This window comes from Carettochelys insculpta, chromosome 1 (assembly GCF_033958435.1).
Source record: "Carettochelys insculpta isolate YL-2023 chromosome 1, ASM3395843v1, whole genome shotgun sequence".
In the NCBI taxonomy this organism is placed as follows: domain Eukaryota; kingdom Metazoa; phylum Chordata; order Testudines; family Carettochelyidae; genus Carettochelys; species Carettochelys insculpta.
Window position 1 is genome coordinate 282,443,599 of NC_134137.1, and position 24,826 is coordinate 282,468,424.

Here is a 24,826-nt window from a genome sequence, read left to right on the forward strand (position 1 = left end):
CATTTAGACTCCAAGAGCTGCATGTGGCTGGAGAGCCATGTGTTGGCCATCTCCATATACACCACAAAACAGGGTCCTATTTGCCATATGTGGCGAATGATGAACATATTGGACACCCCATCCTTAAAAACGTGCTTTTACAGACCAGTTTTCAACTGGATGTTCTGCTTAAAATAGTATTTTCAGTAGCACTTTAGCTGTTGTTTAACAGGCTTTTGGTTCAATAAAGCTCTTTTCTGGTGAACTTCTGTAGTATCCTACTTTTGAATAATATATGCATAATAATTGGCTTGAATACTGTAGGATAGAATCACAGGTGGCATGTCTCATTCCAAACTTCCTGATCTTGGCAGTAGCATTGTTTTGTATGAAGACTCTTGTTGTCCTATGTCAGGCATTTAAAAATATGTACAAGTAGCAAGAGATAATATTTATCACTTTTTTGCATTTCTTGATCCCTAGATGCTAGAGTGCTTGATGAAAGTTCTAATCATTATTCCCACTTTATAGATGGGAAAATATGAATCATAGAAAGGATTTAACTTCCTAAAGTCACAAGTGAGTCATTGGCAGAGCTGAGAATAGAAACTAATACTTGCCTCAGTCTAATGCCCCAATCACTCTCCTTTAATTACAGAAATACTTGTGCACTTCATGTTATAAATCCATATAGAATCTCAGAAGTCTGGAAAGGTAGCGTGTATTGTAGGAAAAGTTTCACTTCCTTTGTGTATTCTGAGGCACCTTACCAGTTAGAAATCCCCCAATATCCTTAGCAAGGAAGGGGCATCTGAATGTGTTTTTCTGTTTAGTTGCCAGCTAAGAGCTTTTCTGCTGATATGTGAATATCCTAAATCTTCTAGTTTTATAACATTGTAGTATAAAACCATTCTGGCAATTATTGTGTGTGTTCCACTTGCAAGCTAATAGATCTTTTAACTGAGATCTGGCATTTTTCCCAGATCGCCTGCATTCATTTTAAGCCTGTGTTTTGTGGAAAAGTAGGATTCCCAAAGTATTTCTGTATGCACGGTGAAGTAGGTAAAATGACTTTTGGATTGGACAGAAATCTCATAAGTGCGAAAGGAAAATAAGCTACAGAAGTTTCTCAGAGTACAGAACTTGAATATTAATTTGGAAAATTGAGGAGCTCAAGAAGAGCACAAATTCTCCTAAAGTCATAACTACATTACAGAAATTACTTATTGATTGGTAGGGGTGTCAGTGATGGATGCTGCTGACCTAGTGTTCCTAATCTCAAAAATAGGTAACTTTCATTGCACAGTATATACAATGCATTACAGTGAAGATTTGGTCTATTCATAGACTGCATTCTACTGTGATAATCTTTTTGATGTAGGGCAGTTATCACCTTCCATATTTAAGTACTAAGTTCTGTATTCCTGGAGTCTTATCACCTTGTATTCTTTTTATTTTTCTTTAGCTTGAGCAGTGGAAAAAGGGAATAGATGTGTTGCCCTTCTTTGGGAAGAGATTCAAGGTGGCTCTCAGGCTGAGTTTACACTTGAAATTGTAAAGTGCTGCCATGGCAGCACTTTAAAGCGAAAGTGTGACCTCACCAGCACTGAGAGGGCTCCCAGTGCGTTACGTAACCCAACTAAATGAAAAGCATAGCTCCCAGAGTTGTGAGCCCTTTAACGCTGTTGTTTTATGGGACTGTAGGTTGGAATTTGTCTGTGTTTTCACGTCCCTGAGCCAGAAAATTGCAGCACAGTAAAGTGGCAGTGTAGACCAGTCCTTAGTCTCAGTGTTTTTCAGCAGAGTCCCCCTGAACAATGCTGGCCTTATGATGGGCATGGGCACTGTGACCTCTCTCTCTCTCTCTCTCACTCAAAGTGAAGATTCAGCCTTCCAAAGGTTCACTCCCAACTGCCACTGCAGGGATGCGTAGAAAGCTTCACCCATAGTATGGTGGGAGAGAAAGAATAGGATCTTTTCCCAGGTGGACCCTCTGCTATTATTGGGAACTTTTGTTTACAGTAAGATGTGTGGGTTCTCTCTCTTCCCCCCCCCCCCCCTGCTTATTGTGATGGATTATTTTGAGGGGGGAGACAGTTTGTGGTTTAAAATCAGAGATCTTAACACAATTGCTTTCTTCTCTATAGGCAGCGAGTGCTCACAGACGAGTTTATTGTAGCTCTGTGTAGGGGAGAGAGTCCAGTTATCAGTTTCAGATTTTAGTGTGTTAAGTTTGCTGTGGTAAATTACTCATTCTTTACTCTTATTGTTTGGGGGTTTTATAGCCACAGAATTTTTTATGAGTGAAAATTATCCGTAAGTTTTAGAAAGTGGTGCTTTCACCAGTACCTTTATTTGAAACCTTTGAATTCCACAATAGCTGCTAGCATTTTTTTCACTAAGTGGAATTGATCAAGGTTTTAGTTACATAGCCTTGTAGCTGGATACTTCAATGAATAGACTTTCTAAAATTGTTTTATCACCTTTTAAAAATTATCTCATCAGTGTTTTTCTGTCATGAATGCACATGCATGTTGATAGCTTCACCCAGCTCCTCATTTATTACTCGGGAGAAATAATGAATTCTGTGTGCGTTTGCAAATTAAAAAGTGCAGGGAGAGGAGGAAACTGCTCAAACTTTAGATCCTAGAACTTGGATCATGTCTCTTTAATTGACAATACCTTGACTCAGTTAATCTACTGTAGATAACTTCTGCAGCAACTTTAACTCTGGCAATATAATTAAATACAAATGGAAACAAATGTCCTTTTTACCATGTACTTTTTCCTCTGTATCTTTAGATATACTTAAAGCACATTCAACATGGTGCGATCGATCATCCAGAGTTTGATTTTGCCTCATCTGTGAAATTGATGTCTCTGGGCTCGGCCATTGACCCTGGTACTCCACACTATTGCGTGGAGTAATGGACATCAGTGTGAGCCCAAAGAGCCCCAGTCTACATGAGGGAACATTAATCGATCCTCATATGTCGAGTCTTGCTACACTAATGGCATAGCTTGAATTGCACATCTGTGATCGACTTTATTCCCTAGTGTAGACCAGGCCTTTGACTGAACCTGAAACATTGTTATAATCCACATTTTTAACCTGTCGCCTGCCCCTCTTTTTTCCAAATACTAATCTTGTCTTTGTGGCACCATAGAAACTATTCTTCTGAGGACATTGGCTAAATAAACATCTGTCCGTTTCAGATCAATTATGTCTGCCCCTTAATGGGCCAGATGACTTACTTTTGAGTAGCTCAAGGAACTCTTTCCTTGCATGTACCAGGTTAGCTGAACTATAGTGCATAAAGCATTGTGTGGACTTTTTTATTTTGATTGATTTAGTTTTGGTTTAGTTTAAATCTGTTCCTCATTTTAAGCTAAATGAAAATAAGCCTGGTTTAAATTGAAAAAAAGAATGTCACACAGCTATTTGTGCAAGTTTAATTTTGTTTAAATCACAATTCAGTTAGATTTGGTGGACCTGTGCATATAAGCAAGCATTGAATTTTCTTGCTTTTGCAGTATTCTCAGCTGGGAAATAAGAAAACAGAAATAAATATCAAACTTGAGTCATCCCCAAGGCAGATCAGAGCACTTGTCACTGGACAGTCAGACCATTTCTTACCCTCATATTATTTCTAAAAGTGAATTCCATGCTTGGAAGCTGATGAAAATTAAGCTGTCTTTGTCCTCTTCATTCATCTGAAGCAGTTGGATTTACCCATGAAAGCTCATGACCTAATAAATCTGTTTAGTCATCTAAGGTGCCACAGGAATGCTTGTTGTTTGTGAATCTGCAGATTAATATGGTCACTTCTCTGAGACTGTCCTCCTTGAATACATTTAAGGCAGCAATGTTGCTTTTTTTCATATCCTAACGTCATATCCCTGCCAAGATACTTCAAACCTGTCCTGTAGAGAACCTGCCTCTTAAAGTGGTAGAGTACTGGACTCAACAGGAGAGCTCTTGGCAGTCAGTTTATTACATATATACTGTAATCAGGGTGACCATATTTCCCTATGTGAAATACAGGACACCTGGTACAATTTCTTAGAGTTAAGCAAATTCAGTGGCAATCCATTAGAAGTATGCAGTACAAACATATAATATATTAAGTTGATTGAGCACCCATTTAAGCCGTATACTGCATTATTGTAACAAAAATAGATTAAAAAAAAGTATACCTACATTTAAGTGGTTATTGCTCTGTAGAAGTGCCTGCCTTGTTCTCACCTTGCTGTCCTCTGGACTGTGGGCTGGTAGTGTAACAACTGGTAGTGAGTGAGCAAGCAAGTAAGCAGGGGGAATGTGGGGGATGGTTGGGATATGTGAGTGAGCTGCTAGAAATCAGGGCTGGGTGTGTGTGTGCAGGAGGGCAGGGTTAGGGAGCAGGAGTGTCTGGGCAGGAGGCTGGGGGCAGTGAGGAGCCCTGGGGCTGGGTTCTGGAACAGTGTAAACCAGTTGATATTTGCAGCAGTATAAAAAGAAAATGAAACATACTAGGCCAATTTAACCCCCCTCTTCCCTATTTCAATTTCACTGGAGTCAGCAGATCTACAACAATGCCGGTGTGGTGCCTGCTTGTTTCTTGGTTACTATTGCCTTTGGTCCACCCTTTCCTCCCCCACTCTGCAGTCCTGGCCTAGCTAGCTCCCCCATTCCCTAAGGCAAGGCCAGATTAAGATAAGGGCTACAGCTTAATGGTTCAAATACCCCTTCCCAAACAAATGTTAAAACTTGATGCAAATCACACATCTGGAAATTCAACTCTAATTGAAGTAAACCAAATAAACAGTAAAGTTAAGTTCCTTCAGTTTTTAATTTATCTTGCATCACTTAGTAAAGTAACACAGGATATTTTAAAAAAATGGATCAGTTTTCAGGTAGTTACAAAACTCCAAAAGAATTATGTTGTAAAAAGAATTCTTTCCCGTCTAATCCATTAACACCTGTGCAAAGTGGAGCAGACACACTTCCTACCCCCACCCTATTTCTCCCATCACCTCACCTTTTTTCCACCTCCTCTCGAAGGGTGGGAGGCTGTGGCTCTGGCCTTTGAGAGAAGGTACAGAGAGAAAAAATGGAGCAGGGGATTAGCCTCCCCAAACGGGAGGGGGGGAGTTCCACCTGCCACACCTGCCTGAGCAATTTAAAAGGGTTTGGGGCTCCCAAACCCTTCTGAATTGCCTGGGGCCCTGGACACTTACCCTCTTTTTCCCCCATCTATCAGTGTGCTAGGCTGAGCCCCCTCCCACACTCCAGATCCCTGGACCCCAGCCTGGATCCCTCTTCTTCTGCACCCCAAACTCTTCATCTTAGGCTCTACCTCAGAACATGCACTCCTAGCTGGAGCACCCTCACCCCAGCCTTCTGGCCCAACCTGGAGCTCCACCCCCATATTCTGAACCCATTATTTTTGCACTCACCCCAGATCCGAGGAAGCCCCACAAAGAAGAGTTAATCCAGCCCTCCTCTATGATTCACCTTCTTTGTGACCTCCTTCCTGTCTCTGCTGCCTCCTGAGCCCTGTCCCCCACCCTTTATGGGACTCCTCTAAAGCCTGGATCCAGCATCTAACCCCTGGCCTGGATCAAGTTGACCTTTATTCCAGAGATTTGCTTGTGGGCTACCAAGCTAAGTGCAACTCCCCAACAGCTATCCCCTCTTTCCCCCAAGTGGCTGCCCCCATTCCCCACCATGGAGCCCCCTGCCCTCCCTACCCCAATCCTACTACCTGCCAGCGGTGTTTGGGTGGGAGTGGAACATATCTGAGATACAGTCTCCTCTGTCTTTCTCAGGCAGTGTGGCCAAAGAGTGCACAGCAGCCTGAGCCCCTTGCCCCTCCTCCACCATACCCACACTGCCATCACCTCGGGGGCTGCTGCTGGCAACAGTGTGTTTAAACAATCTGTTTAAAGAGCTCTCCTGCCTCCTCCAGCCTTTCCAGCTACCTGTTTAAAAGGACAACCCCTGCTGCTTAAGGAGCTGTCTCTTTAAAATTCAGGTCCCCACTTTGCAACATACGAGACAATTAGCCTATTTTTAAAAAGTTGGGACGGGCTCCATGGAGCTAAAAAAAAATTTACAGTCCTAGCTAAAACAGGACAAATGGTCACCCTAACTATAATAGACATACTGGATCAATAGCTGCCTCTTGATCCAGCCTGTGGGGAGGACATGCTCATAACAGCACCATCTTAGCTTTAAAAGGTATTTTTACAATGTTAAGAATGATTTTGTTCATTGCTATGCCCTGCTCTGTGGGGCATGCTGTGGCAACTATGAGATCTGCTCATCATGTTGCATCAAATTATCAGTGAGAAGAGAACTGCTGCTTTCCTTATCTGATGCTTTAATCTGAAGAGTGTGGTTCTGCGGGAAGTGGAGGGGAAACAGGAAATTTGCTGAATTTCTCCTTTGAGTAACAGATACAGCAAATCTGTTTTGCATTATTTTAGCTACTTCCCCTTTGATAGCCTGCAAGTGTCATTAAAACTCTGTAAAATTAGCTGCCCAGCTGTGAGACTGAACCTTTCAGTCGCTGGTCCTCAGTTGTCTTGTACATGAGTTGTATTTTTTTTCTAATTTAAAAAAAAAAAAAAGCTTTTGGGTGGCAGTGGGGAGAACATCATCTTCTGGAATAGATTCCCAAGAATATAGATGGTTCTCTATATTGTCCGTGAGAAGTCTTATCTTTAAAAAGTAGTACTCTGTTAGTGACTAACATATACTATCGTCTGATTTCTCCCTGCCCCCCCACAACCTTAAAATTCAGAATGCTTTATTTACTATGATAAAAGAGTATCAGTCGTTCCGGATATGCACTTTGGAGAAAAGACTTCTAACCAGTGGTGTTGCTTTAGTTTTCAGCCAAGAAAACAGGCTACACTGTTTGTCTGACTGAGAACATTTTGCTTTTGGAAAACACCAAAGATAATTTTAATCAAGATAAATAAATCAGTAGTTGGACTGCTTTTATATTAATAGAATTTTACCTAATAAATGGATTACGTCCATTTTATTTTACTTGGCACTGAGATTTTTGTTATAAATTCATACTGTGCTTCTAATTTTTGGCTTTGTTACAATTTCTGATGTAGTACCGTGATATGATCTTGACCTTAATTAACTTTTTAAGTGGCTTACTGTCTTTTCAAGACAAGAATAGTGCAACTGGACCACAGACTGACTTGTTTGCTTTTTCAGACTACACAGTTACTCATGTATCAGGATGACCCATTCCCTCAAAGATGCTGTTTCAAACTAACAAAAAGTGATCTGAATGCTTTTCATTTAATTTTCATATGCTCAAATAGAGTTAGAGTTCATTTAAAGTTCCTTCATATTGAGCGATATCTGATCTATTGTAAACACAACACTTCCTGTGTCTGAAACAAATTATTTATCACCTTTAATGGGTTTGTTCTTTAAATAACTTCCTTATTAGTCTGGACTTCAACTTCTGTACAACCTTTAGTTGTCAGATCTAGGAGAGTACAGCATAAAACATAAGAGTCTGTAGTGTTAGGGGACTTAAACATGATCTTCACAGAATTAATGAAGTGCCTTTTGAAGTTTGTCCGTACAAGGTTATAGAACTGCTGCCGGCGTAGGCCAGCTGACTCAGGTTTGATGGACTTGGGCGGCCAGGCTAAAATTCACTGTATAAACTTTCAGGCTCTCTGGGACTCTTCACCTCATAGCGTCCCAGGACTTGGGCTCCAGTCCAAGCCTGTGTCTTCACAGCTATTTTTTAGCCCTGGAACCTGAACGCCCTGAGCTTAAGTCAGCTGACCCTGGCCATCTGTGGTAGACATACCTTTCGATTTGCAAGACCAGATTTCTTACATGGGCTATTTATCTGCCTAAAGAGAATTGTATTTTAAAATTGATTTTTCAGAGCTGCTGACTTACCTGACATTTGTTCTGGCAGAATTCAGTGGACGTTCTGGGTCCTTGGCATCTCTTACAAATCCAGCCACTTCATTTTGGTGCCCAAATATGAATTGATTTCTATTTTTAATTACAGGTTGCACCTTCATTGTCCAGTACCCTTGGGACCTCTGTGGTCCCAGATGTGGTATTTTCCCGGAACGGGGGGATGAATGCTCCCTGGTCCCGACCACCCCACTGGCTTGCTGCAACGCCTGGCTTGTGGGGCTGCCAGGGGACGCCATTGCCCAGGACCCACTGCCCCCTGCGGGGCTGCTGGGAGGCCAGTTTAGCTTGCCCTTCTGTCCTGGCCCTGCTGGACAAGGACGTCGCCAGACCAGAGAGTGCAGTTTTTTGGAGGTGCAAGCTGTATTTAGGTTTGAAAATTGTGGTCTGTTTGCATTTGTTGTCTTACATTTATTACTGGTTTTTTTGGACTTTCAGAGATCACTTGATGTCTGTCTTTACTGCATATTTAACTCAGATGTTACCTGTAACTCAAGACCTATCTGCACACAAAAATATTCCACCTGAATGAGGTGGCTTTTTTAACTACAGTTGCCTGGCCTGTCAGAGGTATATAGGCTAAAGCTTGAGTTAGCACAGTTCATCAACAATTAACACGAACAGGCCCATGTCCATTGGAAGGATGGATCTAATGCATCCGAGAGAGAGAGAGAGAGTTGGCTGATACGATTGAAGAGTCATTGACCTTTATTTTTTAAAAATATTATTGATCGGAGGTGGTCCCAGACATTTGGAAAAAGGAGCATATAGTGCCCATTAGTGTATTAAAGAGCAAGCAATCTGGTAACCGAATAACTGCCAACATTGGTTACTCAGTTAACTCTCATTTCCCCCCAGTCCCTGACTTTCCTGCTCTGCATTTAAGAGGGAGAGCCAGCATGCAGGCTGGCTCAGCTTCTGTTCTCTCCTCCCTACCCCTTCTGCATTTAAAAGGCTGAGCTGGCACACAGGCTAATTCAGCGTCTGACCCTAATCTAGGGATCAGGCTCTTCTCCTGTCCTGAAGTTTTGCATTTAAATTTTAAAATGCAGAGTGGTGGAGCGGGAAAGAGCCCAATTCCCAGAGTGGGGAATGGAAGCTGAGCCAGCCTATGTGCTGTCTCAGCCTTTTAAATGCAGAGCAGCCAGCAGGAGAAATTACCTGATTCCTGTTTACTTGGGGTGGGAGGGCTGTGAAACCATTCGCACTAATCAATAAGCAGGTGCTTATCAATTAGTTGTGTAACCAGATACTCTATTACATCCCTAGTGCCCGTATTTATAAAAAAGGGAAAAAGGAGAATGTGGGGTACTACAGACTTGTCAGCCTCATGTTAGTCCCTGGAAAAATCATGGAGCAGATTCTCGTGGAGTTGAAGAAGGTCATTAGGAACAGTCCACGTGGATTCACTAAGGGCAGGTCATGTCTGACCCATCTGTTATGTGATGAAATAAGTGGCTCTGTGCATATGGGGAGAACAGTGGATGTGATATATCTTGACTTTAGCAAAGATTTTGATACTGTCTCCCACAGTTTTCTTGCCAGTAAATTAAAGTAGTATGGCTTGCATGAGTGGATGTTAAGGCAGCTAGAAAGCTGGCTAGATTGTCTCTCAACAGGTAGTGATCAACAACATGATGTCTGGTTGGAGCCATTATCAACTGGAGTGCCCCAGGGGTTGGTCCCAGGGCAGGTTTTGTTCAACATCTTCATTAATAATCTGGATAAGGGAATGGGTTACACTCAGCAAGTTTGTGCATGAAACTAAGCTGCTGGAAGACACAGAAATACTGAAGGATAGGGATAGGGCACAGAGTGTCCTATACAAATTGGAGGATGGACCCAAAAACAATCTGCTGAGGTTGAACTAGGACAAGTGCAGAGTCCTGCAGTTGGAATGGAAGAATCCCATATGGTGCTACAGGGTGGGATCACTGACTGGCTAAATGGCAGTTCTTCACAAAAGGACCTGCAAATTACAGTGAATGAAAAACTGGGTAGGAATCAGTAGTGTGTTCATGTTTCCAAGAAGGTTAATAGCACATTGGGCTCTATTAGTAGAATCATTGCCAGTATTGTCCTGTTTTGGGCCCCACTACAGAAAAGATCTGGACAAATTGGAGAGTGTCCAGCAGAGGGCAACAAAAATCCCAATTTAGAAGTCACAGGTGTCTGAAATCTTGTATCTGTTACTGTTATGACATTAAATAGTATTGTAACAATACTTTCTCCAGTTGACTTCCTGCGACCGACCGCCCCCCCCCCCCCCCCCACTTTTGTATGTTTTGACTGCGCTTGGTATAATACAGCAGTTTCAGCTGTCTCATTGGTCAGTGTGAAAAAAAAATGTGATTTAAAATGAGATGGTAAATTCATAACAATTGGCTGTAGAATTCAGGGGCATATGTGGTATCTGAAACGCTGGCTAATTTTTTTTCACAATTGATAAGTTTTCCGTTAATGGTGTTTCATTAAGCCTGTGGTGTCCAATGAACTTGTCACGTTATTCTGAAAATAATTTATTGTTCAAGCCAACTAGCCACACTCAACCATACAAATAACCACATATGGCTAGTATTGGAGGGGTAGCCGTGTTAGTCTAGATCTGTAACAGCAACGAAGGGTCCTGTGGCACCTTATAGACTAACAGAAAAGTTTTGAGCATGAGCTTTCGTGAGCACGGACTCACTTCATCAGATGCTGGCATCTGATGAAGTGAGTCCGTGCTCACGAAAGCTCATGCTCAAAACTTTTCTGTTAGTCTATAAGGTGCCACAGGACCCTTCGTTGCTGTTACATGTGGCTAGTGGCTAATGTGTTGTGTACCATTTTATAAACCTTTCAGTGCTACAGATTCTCCGTTCATTATTACATAGGGATAATTTTCTTCCTTACAGGGGTTTGAGTTAATTCATATTTGTCAAGAGTTTGGGATAACCTCTGTATTCTGGCCTCACTTCTGCAAGGGTCTAAATAATTATAAAAAATGTTTTTACTTATTATATTACTGTAGCTTTTGACAGATGTTCTGATAAGCATAATCGTTGTAAAATATTTCATAAAATGATAGAGAAATCAAGTGATTCAAAGAAAAAAGTTCTTTACAGCCTTAATACTAATAATTCCCTTTTGCTTGTGCACTCTTGAAAGCATCTCCTGTAATCATCATTCTAGCTGTATGGCATCACTCAAACAAATAACTGCAGCTAAATTTTCACTGTATAGTCTTCAAAGCCAGCATCTATAGATTTGTTTTCCATTACAGCTTGTTGTAAACTATATCTTCAGCGCAGTTGCACAGAACTTTTGTTCTGATTTTCTTCCCTGCACAGTTAATCCTTGCTTGCCAGTCACTCCCTAAAAGGAGGGGAGCTATATTAAAAGAGAAGGTTATCTACATATCATGATATTAGACCCAGTTGCCCACTATTAAGTCTGGTGTTTTTGACATCACAAATTGTTGTAATTGAATTACATTTTTAGTGTCTGTCTCAGTAAATCCTTTTGTATAGCTCTTGCAAATAGTACTAGGAAAAATTGCTTTTCATTAATGGTACTATTTATAGCTGTCACACGTAAATCAGAACGCATAATTGGTGCAACACGGTTTTAAAAAGTCTTGACAGCATGAAAGAAGAAACCTGTTGTTTTTACTAGCTTAAAATCTGAGTATCAGAGTAAGGTTTGATTTACATTTTGCTTAAAAATACAGGCTCAAGGAAAATGAAAAAATGTTTAGTTTTTACTCTTGAATTCCATGTAAATCCTCCTCTTTACTCCCTATCATATGCTTATCAGTACAACTGAAAAAATGGTGGGACTTTTCATTAGTGTGGCATTGAACTGGGAAGTGCATTTTGACATTTTGTAGCACAAAGGAGGGAGCGAGAACTCAGCTAGTAAATAAACTATTAGACGGTAGATGTGTAAAGCAAGCTGTTCAACATGACATGGAATTCTTGTTTTGAATTTTGTGAAATGGAGACCTTCCAGTCTGCACTCCATTTTCAGGTAGCCATAAGGGTGGTGGACTTAGAAATCCCAGGACTCTTTCTTCAGCAGGACAGCCTGGGATTAGGAGACTAGCCTGTTCTGTTAATTTCCCAGGAACCCTTATGGTTTGGATGTGCAAAGAAACCTCCTTGTCTATAAAAGGCTTCAGAAAACTAACAGGTAGATTTTTTTTTTCAAAAAGAAGTTTCTAGTTTTGTGTGTGCCTTTCTGAACACCTCAGTGTGGTAATAAATGTGAGCGTACAAATATAGAAGCTGGCTAAAGTAGGATAACTTTTATGCAAGGAAGTCTCTGGAGTAGCTAGCTCTGATGAATGGTTACTAGGCATTTATTCAGCTGGTTCAAACCTTTTCACAAGAGAAGACACTTCATTTTAGATCATTTGTAGTCCTATGTTAAAAGTAAGTTTGAGATTTATTTCTCAAGTATGCCGCTTCTGTGATATAAGCATTTCAGTCAGCACCAATATGTCTTTTGCATATTCCAGTATAATGTAAATACATCTTTATATTAACTTTTTTTTAACATCTCAGAGATTTAGAATGCTGATGGTGTTATGGGTTAATCTAAAGTAAAAAGTCTGAATACTATGTTCATGTATATCTGACACTCGAATCTCTTTCTTCATGAAGAAACAGTAAATTACATTTGTAAGCTACTGTCTGTCTTCAAAATATATAGGATACCTTCCTCTTGTGTCCTTTGAACCCTTTCCCCCCAAAAAAAATAACCATTGTACCCTGATCAGCCATTAGATTTTTTTTTTTAAATTAGTTGTCCTAAATTGCATGTGGTAAAATAAAATTATTCCAAGCAAATTGAAGTCTTGTTGGTCCAAATTCCCTTGGAGTGGATGAAGATACATTTTCATCTGATTGGCTGGCTACCATAGAAACAGCTCACCCTGTAACATAGTTGTGGTGAATTAACCAATCACTTTCTGGCACATTCATATTTAATAGAAAACATAGCAACCAAGATGATAGCATGACAACAGCAGCATCTGCCCAAGAGCTTTTTTTTTTTTTTTTTAAAATAAATGCCTATGAAAAAGATTCCCTAGAAATTCATTTTAATGTAAGCTTCATCACAGAAAATATACTGTAGGTGGGTATAGTATCCTATAAATAAAAATTGTGTATAATAATCATATAATAAGTTATATGATTTGACATATCTGGTAGTTTATTGATGACATAGCTACAAGTAAGTGAACGATCTTACACTTTTAAAGATAAATGCTATATGAGACCAAGTCATTAGGTATCGAAACTACATTTTTGTAATGCTTTGTCAGAAGAAAAAAAATACAGGATTATTCAGGAAATAGTAGTACAGACTGGTTTCATGAGTATTTAAAAAAATTTTCCTAGGACTGTTGGCAGGCATCCACTTTATTTATACAGGGTTTAACTTGAATAGAAGTGTGTCTGTCTCTAAGGAGTCTTCTCGTGCATTGCAAGCTGCAAGATTGGGACCATGTTGAGCTACCAAATACAAATTGCAATGTTGATTCACTGTAAACTCCTACAAGCAGATTCTGAATGGACTATAAAATATTTGTCCATGCTCTCTTGTCTGTCAAATTGGAGATGGAAGAGATCCAAGTCTTATTTTTGAGCTCACCTTCCTTGGCAAAGAAACGGAGAGAGAATGAGTCAGTATGAATGTGTGTGTGTGCATATGCACACGGTTTGACTGTGTTTTGATAGATTATTTGATTTTAACAGAGAGAAGGAGCAAGAAAGGGAAGAACAGTTAATGGAAGACAAGAAAAGGAAGAAGGAGGATAAGAAAAAGAAGGATTCTACTCAGAAGGTAGGTTTGATATTTAAAGTCTCTGTTTCCTAATTGTTAAATATGTAGAATCCTTCACTGGGGGACCTGCCCTCACCCTGTTAAAGGGCTACAGCTGGCGGAGCACTTGGGTCTGCCAGTTCAGCCCCACCAGCTCCACTTAGCCACCCTTAACAGAGGGATACCTGCCCCCTCAGCAGCAGCCTTTGGGGCTAAGCTGGTGGAGCCAAGTGCTCTGCCAATTCTCTTCCTCCCTTCGCAGGGGGATCCCCTGTCCCAGTCACACAAATGAGATACATGTCTGTCAAATGCATGTATTTCAGGGGATTGCTGTGTGGATTTAGGAACAGGTATAGTTAGTAGTGCAACCTCCGGTGTTCATGCATGTATAGTGCAGTATAAAAATATTAATATCAGTAAGATTGTTTCATTAAATTTATTAGAAGATTTGATTTATCCCACAACTGTAACAAGAGATTCTGAATATGTGGATTGGATTCTTTTTTGTCCATCTGTCTAATTTCAGTTGCTTGTAAGATAGTCTCTATCTTAGCAGTGGAGAGTACAAAAGAACTGACATATTTTCAACTAATGATGTGCAAGAGCTGCTTCACTTGTACCCTGTAAGAAGAAACCAGTGACGCTAGGCTAGTACACTGGTATTTCAGTGAAACAAGCAGTTTGTAAAGCTTGTTGCATAAAATCAGGCTGTTGCTGTAAACTCACGATCGCTCAAGTACAGGAGAGGGAGACACTAAGGAGAGTGTCCAGCTAGCTCTTAAAAAGATTAGTAATCATCTGGAAACATCACTGTTGGATCTTACGGAGTATCCTGAGTTCTGAATGCAGAAGTCAAATGCTGTCCATTTTTGGATTGTTGCCCATTGCCTGTCAAAGAATATACAACACAACTTCTCCAGTAATTTTCCATTATGATATCCACCCAGAGTCCTGGGAAAGATGACATCTTTTTATCTTCTACAGGCTAGTCCTGTTGAAATGTTTTTAGGGGGAAAGCTATCTGGGGATTAAGGGGCAGAAGGTCTTGGTCAGTTGAAGAGGGATTACAGGCTTTTTGCATTTTGTTCAGTTACAAATTTGAACACAGTGCAGTGAGAGAACAGGCAGTTGTTTGAAATTTATATTCTGTGTCAAAGAATGACTTTTCTTGCCAGCATGCATCTTTCTCATGGTATATGAGAGAAGATAATCTACAAAGAAGTCACATGCAACTCATCATTACAAAATACTTTTGGTTTTCAATTAAAGCTGTTGAAGTGGCTGATATTGTAGCTTTTTGTCTTCGATGGTTGTCACTGGATGGTCCATTATTGGTAAACCGAGGCTGTGTCTACCCCAGAAGACCCACTTGGGGTCAGTCTTCTGGGGTTTGATTTCATGCATCTGGTAGAGATGCACAAAATCAACTGTACTTCTGGCAAGTTGCAAGGTGTATGGGAGGTCAATCGGAGAAACTTTTCCAGGGGAGGATGTAGAAATCATTACAGGTTTTTAAAAGCAGGTTGGACAATGACGACATCTAGGTATATTTGGTCCTGCCATAGTGCACTATTTGGGAGCTGATGACCCCCTCAAGACTCCTTCCAGCCCTATATTTCTATGATTCTGTGAATAATGGTCTTTGTTAGATTTTTATTACAATGACATTTACTGTGTCCCAGGTTAAGTATGCTAAAGCTAGCAGCACTGCAAATTGTGACAGAGATCATCTTTCTCTCCAAATGCAAGAAAATGGACATTGTACTGAAGGGACTGACAGTAAAAAACCCATTACAATAAACGTATGACACCAACTACAGCGAGAATTTGTGCCACACACACACTCAGAAACTGAGGAACCACTTGATCAAAATCCGTTGCAATAAACAAAAGATGATTAAATATTGACTCTCGGAACTTGAAACTCTCATAAATAATCAGGTATCCACACAAGATCCCACAGAGCAAGACTTTACCTATACTAGACAGGAAATCTGTAAAGCACACTTCCACTCCCTACAAAAAAAGAGAGGACAATAAACTGTCTAAATTACTTGATACCTCGGGATACTACAGCTCCAACCACCACAGCTCAATGAACAATATTGTTAAAGTCAGCCCAGCAGAAGTCTCTCTCTTATCCCTGGGTCTGTCTTTCTGCCCCACTTCCTCCATGAACTTAATACAATTCTGTGGTGATTTTGAAGCCTTCTTTCGCTGTCTCCGTCTAAAGGAATTCTTCCAACATATCTATGGACATCAGTCTGACTCTCTTGACTCCCTCCCACCAACAACAGAAGAACAACTCCTCTATGTGGACTCCCTTGACAGCCGTAGTGAAAGTCTGGATTTCTACGTACAATGCTTCTGCAACTGTGCACAAACTGATATTATACTCAAACAATACCAAATGAGAGACAGTCTCAACTATGCTGAACGCTTTGCTGTCCAGAGTCTCAAAAAATAACCGACATTATGATCAAACCAGCTGACAAAGGGGGTGCTGTTGTCATTATTAGTAAGTCAGATGATGGACAGGAGGCAGCCAGACAACTCTCCAACACCAAATTTTACAGACTTCTCTCCTCTCATCCCACTTGGGAATGCAAAAAGAATTTACAACTACTACTTAAGGAACTCCCTGTTGCTACTGGGGACCTTAGTCCCTCAGACACACCATCTGAGCCTCGACCTGGATTATTCTATTTACTTCCCAAAATCCACAAACCTGGAAACCCCGGCTGCCCTATCGTTTTGGGTATTGACACCCTTACCACCAGACTATCCACTTACGTAGAGTCCCTTCTCAAACCCTACGCCACCAACACTCCCAGCTATCTCTGAGATACCACTGACTTCCTGAGGAAATTACAAAACATCGGAAAACTTCCTGACAATACCATCCTTGCTGCCATGGATGTAGAGGCTCTCTACACTAATATTCCACATGAAGACAGATTACAAGTGATCAGGAATATTATCCCTGATTTTACCACAGCCAGTCTGTTGTCTGACCTCTGTAACTTTGTTCTCACCCACAATTATTTCTGATTTGGGGATAATTTATATCTTCAGATTAGTGGCACTGCTGTGGGCACCCACATGGCCCCACAATATGATGATATATTTATGACTGACTTGGAACAACAGTTCCTTCAGCTCTCGTCCCCTATTACCCCTCCTTTACTTATGTTACATCGATGGCATATTTATCATTTGGACCCATGGTAAAGAGACTCTAGAAGAATTCCACAGAGACTTCAACAGTCTGCACCCCACCACCATCAACTTATGCCTTGACCACTCCACAGAAGAGAGACGTTTCCTGGACATTACAGTAGAAATCAGTGATGGCCGGATCAGCACCTCACACTACTGGAAACCCACTGATGACTATACTTACCTACGCGCTTCTAGCTTCTACCCTGCACACACAACAAGATTCATCATTTATAGTCAAGCCCTTAGGTACAGTTGCATCTGCTGTGATCCTACTGACAGAGAACCAAAAACTACAAGATCTCTACCAAACATTCATAAACCTGAATTTCCCACCAGGAGAAGTAAAAAAACAAATCAATAGGGCCAGATGAATACCCAGAAACCAACTACTCCAAGAGAGGCTCAGAAAAGTCAATAGCAGATCACTGGTCATAACCTATAGCTCCTGACTCAAACTACTGCAATGCATCATTAAAGACCTACAACCTGTCCTAAATCAGGATACCACATTCCAGAAGGCCCTAGGTGACAGGCCTGTTCTCTCCTATAGACAACCTCCCAAACTGAGGATTCTCACTAGCAATCACAGGCTATACCGCATTAATGCCAACTTTGTCCACATATCTATTCTGGAGATACCATGACTGGACCGAACCATGTTATTCACAAAATCACAGGCACAGTCTCCTGTTCTTCAGCTAATATCATATATGCCATCATGTGCCAACAATGCCCATTCACCATGTGTATAGGACAGAGTGCAAACACTCTCTTCAATAAAGAATGAATGGACACAAATCAGATATAAAAAAACTTTTAACTCAGAAACCTGTGAGCCAGCACTTTAATGGAGTGGGCCATTCAGTTAATGACCTGAAAGTCTGTGCTTTACTGAAAAAGAACTTTAACACTTGTTTACAGAGGGAGTCCTCAGAACTGACATTCATATTCAAGTTTGACACATTAACAAGTGGTTTTGAACCCGGGCAACAATTACCTGGCCCAAATAAGGACTGTTCTACATACTTTTTTTAATCTGACATTTAACTCCCCCCACCCCCACCCGCTGCCCCTCTGCTCTTCTGATTTGCCAACCTTGATAACAATTTTTGGACCTCTGTGCTTTATATATTGAGTCTGTTCTGGTAAGGCTCTGATCTGAAGAAGTGGGTCTGTCCCATGAGAGCTCATCACCTAATAAATTATTTTGTTAGTCTTTAAAGTGCTACTTAACTGCTTCTCTCTCTCTTTTTTAGCACAGCAATATGGCATTCATGAATTGTGTGTTTATTTTGGTTTGTTTTGGTGTAAAAATATCATAATTATGCTCCTGTTTCTAGAGAGGGTGTGGGGGAGGGAGAATTTTAGCTGTGTTTTAAAAACACTTTACTATATTGGGGTAGATGAAAAAGAGTGTATTTTTGCTGCCTGATGTATTGTGTGACTTAGGAATTATATGATTTTTGATTGAGGTTTTGATAGAGCATGGAAGGAGGGATGGCATTTTATTTTTTGGGGTGTGTTCTGTTTCCGATGCCCCAAAAAGAATCTTTCCCAAGTGGAATTATGTCCACAGCAATTGAGTGGTGGTTGTTCTTTTTATTATTCTTTACCATACAAAAGAGATTTGGCTAGGTTGGTGTAGGCAATAAATTGTCCTTTACTGGTAGTGTTTCCATTATTCTTTATTGTGACTACTATCCAGAATTGGGGACTGGTTCAGCAATTTCTTTTAAGAATAGGTAGCACAAAGCCTGACACATGATGGTCTTGGGGTTTTCCCTTTTTGTGTAGAGGAGCTCATGACGAATAAGTTCAAAACATGTCACAACACAAAGAATGTGGGAGAACATACCAGCAGCATATTTGGTTCTACTGTAACTCTAAAAATCTGTATTGCTAAAAGTATTTAAAAATACAGCAGAAGCAAAAATTGGAGGGGTTGGTTGGTATAATAGAGAGCCTGTTACATTCACCAGATTTTGAAATATGATGATGCTGGAGGTATTACAGATTCCCATTTGTGATGATGATAAGAAGATTGAAGTTGTCTTGTCCTGTTAAAAAGAATATGTCAGGGAAGAAAGGCGAAGGGAAAGACTGCAGAAAGATGGGTTGGGGCTCTTCACTCATGTCCCTGAAGGCAGCATGGTATGTCACCATAACAGTGCTCACTTATGGGCTATAAGGGGCATTCTTTAAGTTTGGTTCCATTATGCTTTGCAATTTAAGGCAATGGTTTCCTTCAAAATATGATTTTTTTAATACTGTTAGAGTGAATACCTATTTATGCTTTAAAATGCTAAAGTGGGAAAGTATCTTACAAAAATAAGACCTTTCTCAAATGTTTGGACCTGATCTGTTACACAAGTAATGATAAATATCTCTTCTCTTGACAATTTTATCTTTACATATTTTTGAGCTGTGTACTTAAGCTTTTGATTTTCAAACTGAGGGGCTAGTCTTGTATTAATATATGAAGGCTGTATTGTAGAGCAGCTGTATCTTGCTTTTATTAACTTCCTTGTATTTAATTTGCAGGTCACAGATCAAAAAACCAAAGGTAAGAAATTTAATTTGTTTAAATATATGTAGCATAGTTTTGTTTAGGCCACGGATTGGCAACCTGCAGCTCCGGGGCTGTATGTGGCTCTTTAAGGAGTCATGTGCAGCTCCAGACTCTGACTCCTCTGCAGCTCCAGGTGCTGTAATGACGCTGCCCTGCTGCTGCTGAAAAAATAGTAGCTACCTCCAGACTGGCCAGCACTCAACTCTCTCTCCTTCCCCTCTCACATCTGGCCAGGTCAGGAGTCCGTAGGCGTTGGGGCTGGCCAGTGCTCGATGCGGGAGGGTGGGGGTCTGGCCCTATTGCTGTGTCATCTGGGCTTGAGCAGAGTGTGGTGCAGCAGGCTTCAGTGAGCCTGCTCTGGGCAGGAACAGAGCGGTTTGGGTGCCCCACCTTCCCCCAAAGATGGGTTCCTCCTGAATCCCCCTCCACTTAGCTGTAATGCTCTGTCCCCAGCAGCTGTGTGCTGACCCCTCTTGCCTCCTTGTGAGCCAGGCTAGCAGCGTCTCTGCCGCTGTGCTTTAGCCCCAGGCTCTCTGGGCATGCAGCAGCATCCTGTCCCCACCCAGCTCTGGGCACAGTGCATACTGGTTCAGCAAATCAGTGATTGCTGGCTGGGTCTGCTGCTGCTGTCCAGCAGGGGGAACGTGCAGGGCAGAGACCCTCATCCTGGGAGTGACTGCAGGATATGCATGCAGAGCATTGCTGTCTGTACATAGGGCAATGCACTGTGTTGCCTTGTTTAGAGGACAGTGTATCTCAGTGACTGGTAGATGCACCATTATTAATCACTGAAATCTCCATGACACAATATAAGAAGGCGGCAAGCCAGTCCCTGGTGTCAAAAAGGGTTAGATAGGAGAACTGGCCATGTGGTTATTGAGCCATAACCCTGCCATCGAACAGTTCTTAATGATTTAAACCAGGTCCAAGAAAATAAGTTCTGTTAGCTAATTGAATTATCTACTGTTTGGGAAACACCATTTGCTACCACATATTGCATGAGTAGTGAGCACGGTTACAGACACGATTATGTTTAGAGCCCTAATTCTACAAATGTCTTTGAAAGCATTGGAGTAGGTGGGGCCTAGATCCTTTGTGCAAAAATGTCTTATTCTGGCATCAGAGGGGCAGATTTATCCTAAAATGAGCTTAAAACTTTGACATTATTAAGGATTGTCATATTTACATGTATTGTGGCTCTTGAAGTATTGATTTTTGTAAGCAAATTTGAAAAAAAATGGCTCTTCTTGCTATTTTGTTTGCAGACCCTTGGTTTAGGCTCAAAACAGGCCTTTGCCCTTGAGTGAAATTCTTGAATAAGGGAGGAGGACCCTCAGGTCCCAAGATGAGGCATGGCTGCATGAATAGTGAACAGCAACATTTAGTTATAAAGGTTAAGAGGAGCATTTCTGGTTAGCCTTCAAACTTTTTGAAGAAGGAAAGAGAGATTTTTTTTGAATAAAATAACATCTTAATCTAATTCACAAGACCATCACAGCTAATGCTGAAACCCCTAAAGTGCAGGCTTTTAGAAGTACAGCCACCAACAGATTCACTCCACTAGATGGAAAAGAGAGACGCTCTTAGTGAGGGAACACCAAAGTGAGTGGAATACTTTCTACCTCTGTGTGAACTGAGAGATGTTTGAAGCATAGAGACTTGAATGTCAAATGGAGAGAAATAAGCATCTTGTTAAGTGTTTAACTTGCTCACCTGGATTAAACCATAGTTGAACTCGATTTGCATCCGAGCATTGTGAAAGTAGTGGAGGAAACAGCCAGTTAAAAGAGGCAGCAAAGGAGGAATAGTAATTTGGTTTAAATTTTAAAAGGAAAATTCCTAATATTTTGGACAATGGAATTTGCATAGGAAGGTGGGAGAACTTGTCACCAACTATTTTGAAAGATAAAACTGGGATACAACACATTCTACTGTTCTAGAGGAATTCCTATTCTTGTTATATTCTATTGCTTTCCTAAAAAAGAGTCTCCTGGCTTATATGTAAAAGGTTGATAACATCAGGAATATGTTTAGAAGAATAGCCCCTTCTTGTGCTACTGCTACTTCAGTCTGCAAGAGACTGGAAAAGTTACAGCTCTAAAATGTGTCCTTGGTTTTGGAGATTGCTCATGTCACTGTGAAATGTTTTGACTTATAGCAACCTGGTTATGAAGTAACAAATTCTGCTGTTATTCACAAACTATTTAACATGTGAGCTTGCTTTGCTTCATTTCTAGAAACGTGTAGAGTAGAGGAATTCTATTTATGGCTTCTCCCAAGTGGACGAATATAGTTTTGTTAAGGCGCAGGCTCTCCTAGGATTTCCTCATTCCTCCTCCCCCCTCAATCATTTCACCTCTACTCAGAGGTCCTCAGAGAGGAAACCTGCCCTTAGATACAAGCCCATTTTGGCTAGATCTCATTACCGTTTTTGTAAACACCATTCTTAGATCAGGCAGAGAGCGCTGCTTCAGAACAAACAAAGGCATTTCCTTCCCTTAGCAGCTGTGCATTCTACTTGGCTTAGACTACATTGTCACTGCCCAAAATGGTGCTTTTGTTTATTTACCTGTCTCAGTGTTAAAACAAATTGTGGTTGGCTTTCTTGCTGTCAAACCCTAATGGAGACAAAGCACCAGATAGCCTTCAGATGTAGCTAGATGAGGTCTCGTAGCTATGGCACCCAACAGGGCTTGACCTCACCTAACTACAGGGCACTAGAAAACTCCATTCTGGTCTCCACTAGCATTTTATGGCAAGATAACTGATGAGATGAACTATCTCCTTGCTGTACCAAACAAACAAGAAAATCCCATCATTTTCAGTGGTAACCACATAGCCATAATGAGTCTGGTAAAAGCTTGGGAACTAAATTCAGATTTTCTATATGGCAGCATCCATGACAGCAGGAGATGCTGCCACTAAGTGAACCAACGATTAAGAAATATGGAGGAAAAATACAAAACTTGTATTAATCACTTAGTTTAAATATAAAACTTAAGTTTGAGATTTTACCCATGATGTCTGAATCACTGGTTATGACAGGGGGGGCTACTTCTTCAAGTGCTTGCTCAAATCAGTTCCAGTTAGGTGTGTGCGTACCATGTGCACAGTTGTCAGGAGGTTTTTCACCCAGTAGCATCTGTAGGTTGGCTGTGGATACCCACAGAGTGGCGCCAAGATAACAGTGCTCATGCGCGCACGCACATACTCAGTTCCTTCTTGTCTCTGGCTTTCTTGCCTTTTCATCAGAAAATATCTGATGTTTGTTTCTCATCCCCTTCGCTGGGTCCAGGACATGCCTTGAACCCTCTGCTTTAAGCCTTGTGTCTCCTGCCAGAAGTTTCTGCCAACAGGGGACCCCCAACAATTCCAGTTGAAAGTGCCTGGAAGAGGCGCACCTTACACAGAAGTGGAAGCTTTGTAATGCCTCTGCTCAAGAACTTTGAGGGACAGAGAGTACAGACTTAAGTAGATTCTCATGGAGACTCTTTTTCACTGTCAACCCCAGCAGCTTGCTTCGGTGCTGAAGCCTGGGGCATCAACTGGGCAGTCACTGGACATAGGCCCTGTACCTTCCAGTGTAGGAGCTGCAGTGCACCCCAGCATTGGACATAGCATCAGGATTCAGGAAGTGGCACTGGTTCAATCTGCACAGTCAGCTGGTGCAGACAGTGTGGGCATGACAGCCCCCCTCATCATGATCCTCTCCTGATGAGGCAGTTGCAGGCTCCTCCACATCCCTTCCCCTTATTGATGATAAAGGCCATCAGGAACTCCTTAGAAGAATGACAAGTAACATGGCATTGCAGGTAGAGGTGGTGGTGGAAGATGTTGAGCCCATGGTGAACGTCTTGACCTCTGGGGCTCCTTCTAGGTTGGCGCTGCCATTCATAAAAATGGTGCAAAGGGTGTGGAAAGGAAGTACTTGTTCCCTCAAAGCATTACAAATACACGTTCCCCCTCCTGCGCTTGGGCACATTGAGTGTGAATGCTGCCAATGCTGAAGAGCATCAAGGTCAGTAAGGGCCCGCTCCAAAATGAAAAGAGGCCAAGAAACTGGACCTGCTGGACAGGAAGGTGTCCTTGACAGGCAGTCTCCTGTTGAAGATTGCCAGCCAGGAAGTGCTCCGTAGCTGCTATAACTATAATATGTGCGCCTCTTTGCAGAAGTTTAAGGAACACCCTCAGAGTCCCATACTGAGTTTGGGGCCCTTATGGAGGAAGGCATGGTGATCTACCACACCTTGTTGTAGGCCACAGTAGATGCTACTGACTTGGTGGTGCATACAATGGTGACACACGTCTTTGTGCATCACTCCTTATGGCTCTGAGCCTCTAGGATATCCCCAGATGTCCAGCAAACAATCTGAGACGTGGCCTTCAGTGGCACAGGATTGTTTATGGAACAGACTGACTCCAGGCTTTATTGTCTTGAGGATAGTCGAGGCATGCTGCAGGCATTTAACCTTCATACCCCAGCCACCTAGAGGAAGCATTTCAAACCTCCACAATACTTTTCCGCAACAGAGTCAGGACTTTTATGGTAGGGGCAATTGCCAGAACCATAGGCAGCCCCCAAACTCCTCTAAGAATAATTAGGGGCAGTCATCTTCCCATCAGTCCCCTAGCACCAGAAGGAACTTTTGAAGATGTGCTTGAGGATGACATCCAACTCATTTTCCCGGATCCAGTCCCCAGGTTTGGGCACCCCTTATCCCAGTTTTACCATGCCTGTATGCAGACCTTCAGGGACAAGTGGGGCTTAGACAGTGGAAAAGGGATATACCCTCCAGTTCCTGTCTACCCCTCCTTTCCAGTCTCCCTCCCTGTCCCTTTTCAGGGACCCTATCACGAGTGGCTCCTTCAACAGGAGGCTATTCTCAGTCCTCAAGCTGGAAGTGATGGAAGAGGTTCCTTGGGAGTTCTGGGATATGGGGTTTTACCCCCTGTATTTTCTTATTCACAAGTCCAGGGGGGAGCTTTGACCTATCCTAGACCTGCAAGACCAAAACAGGTACCTGTAAAAGCTGAAGTTCCACATAATCTCCTTGACAGCCATTATCATTCTTTGAAGCTGGGCGACTGGTGTACACTACCCTGGATTTGAAGGTTGTGTATGTTTCCACAATACCTCATCACAGAACATTCTTTCATGTTGCACTAGGAGCAAGCCACTATCAGTTCACGGTATTGCTATTCAGCCTGTCAGTGGTGCCCAGGGTATTCACAAAATGCACGGCTGCCTTTTTCTCTCTTGGGCATCAAGGTTTAGCACTACTTGGATGACTGCC

General features: G+C 41.7%; 1 protein-coding gene across 1 annotated transcript in view; it reads left to right on the forward strand.

Moving 5' to 3' along the window:
* TNRC6B (trinucleotide repeat containing adaptor 6B) overlaps positions 1–24,826 on the forward strand; it is a 262,680-nt gene that overhangs the window by 124,712 nt on the left and 113,142 nt on the right. The window contains 2 exon segments of the mRNA XM_075009512.1: positions 13,675–13,762; positions 19,505–19,526. Coding sequence (XP_074865613.1) covers positions 13,675–13,762; positions 19,505–19,526 — 110 coding nt within the window.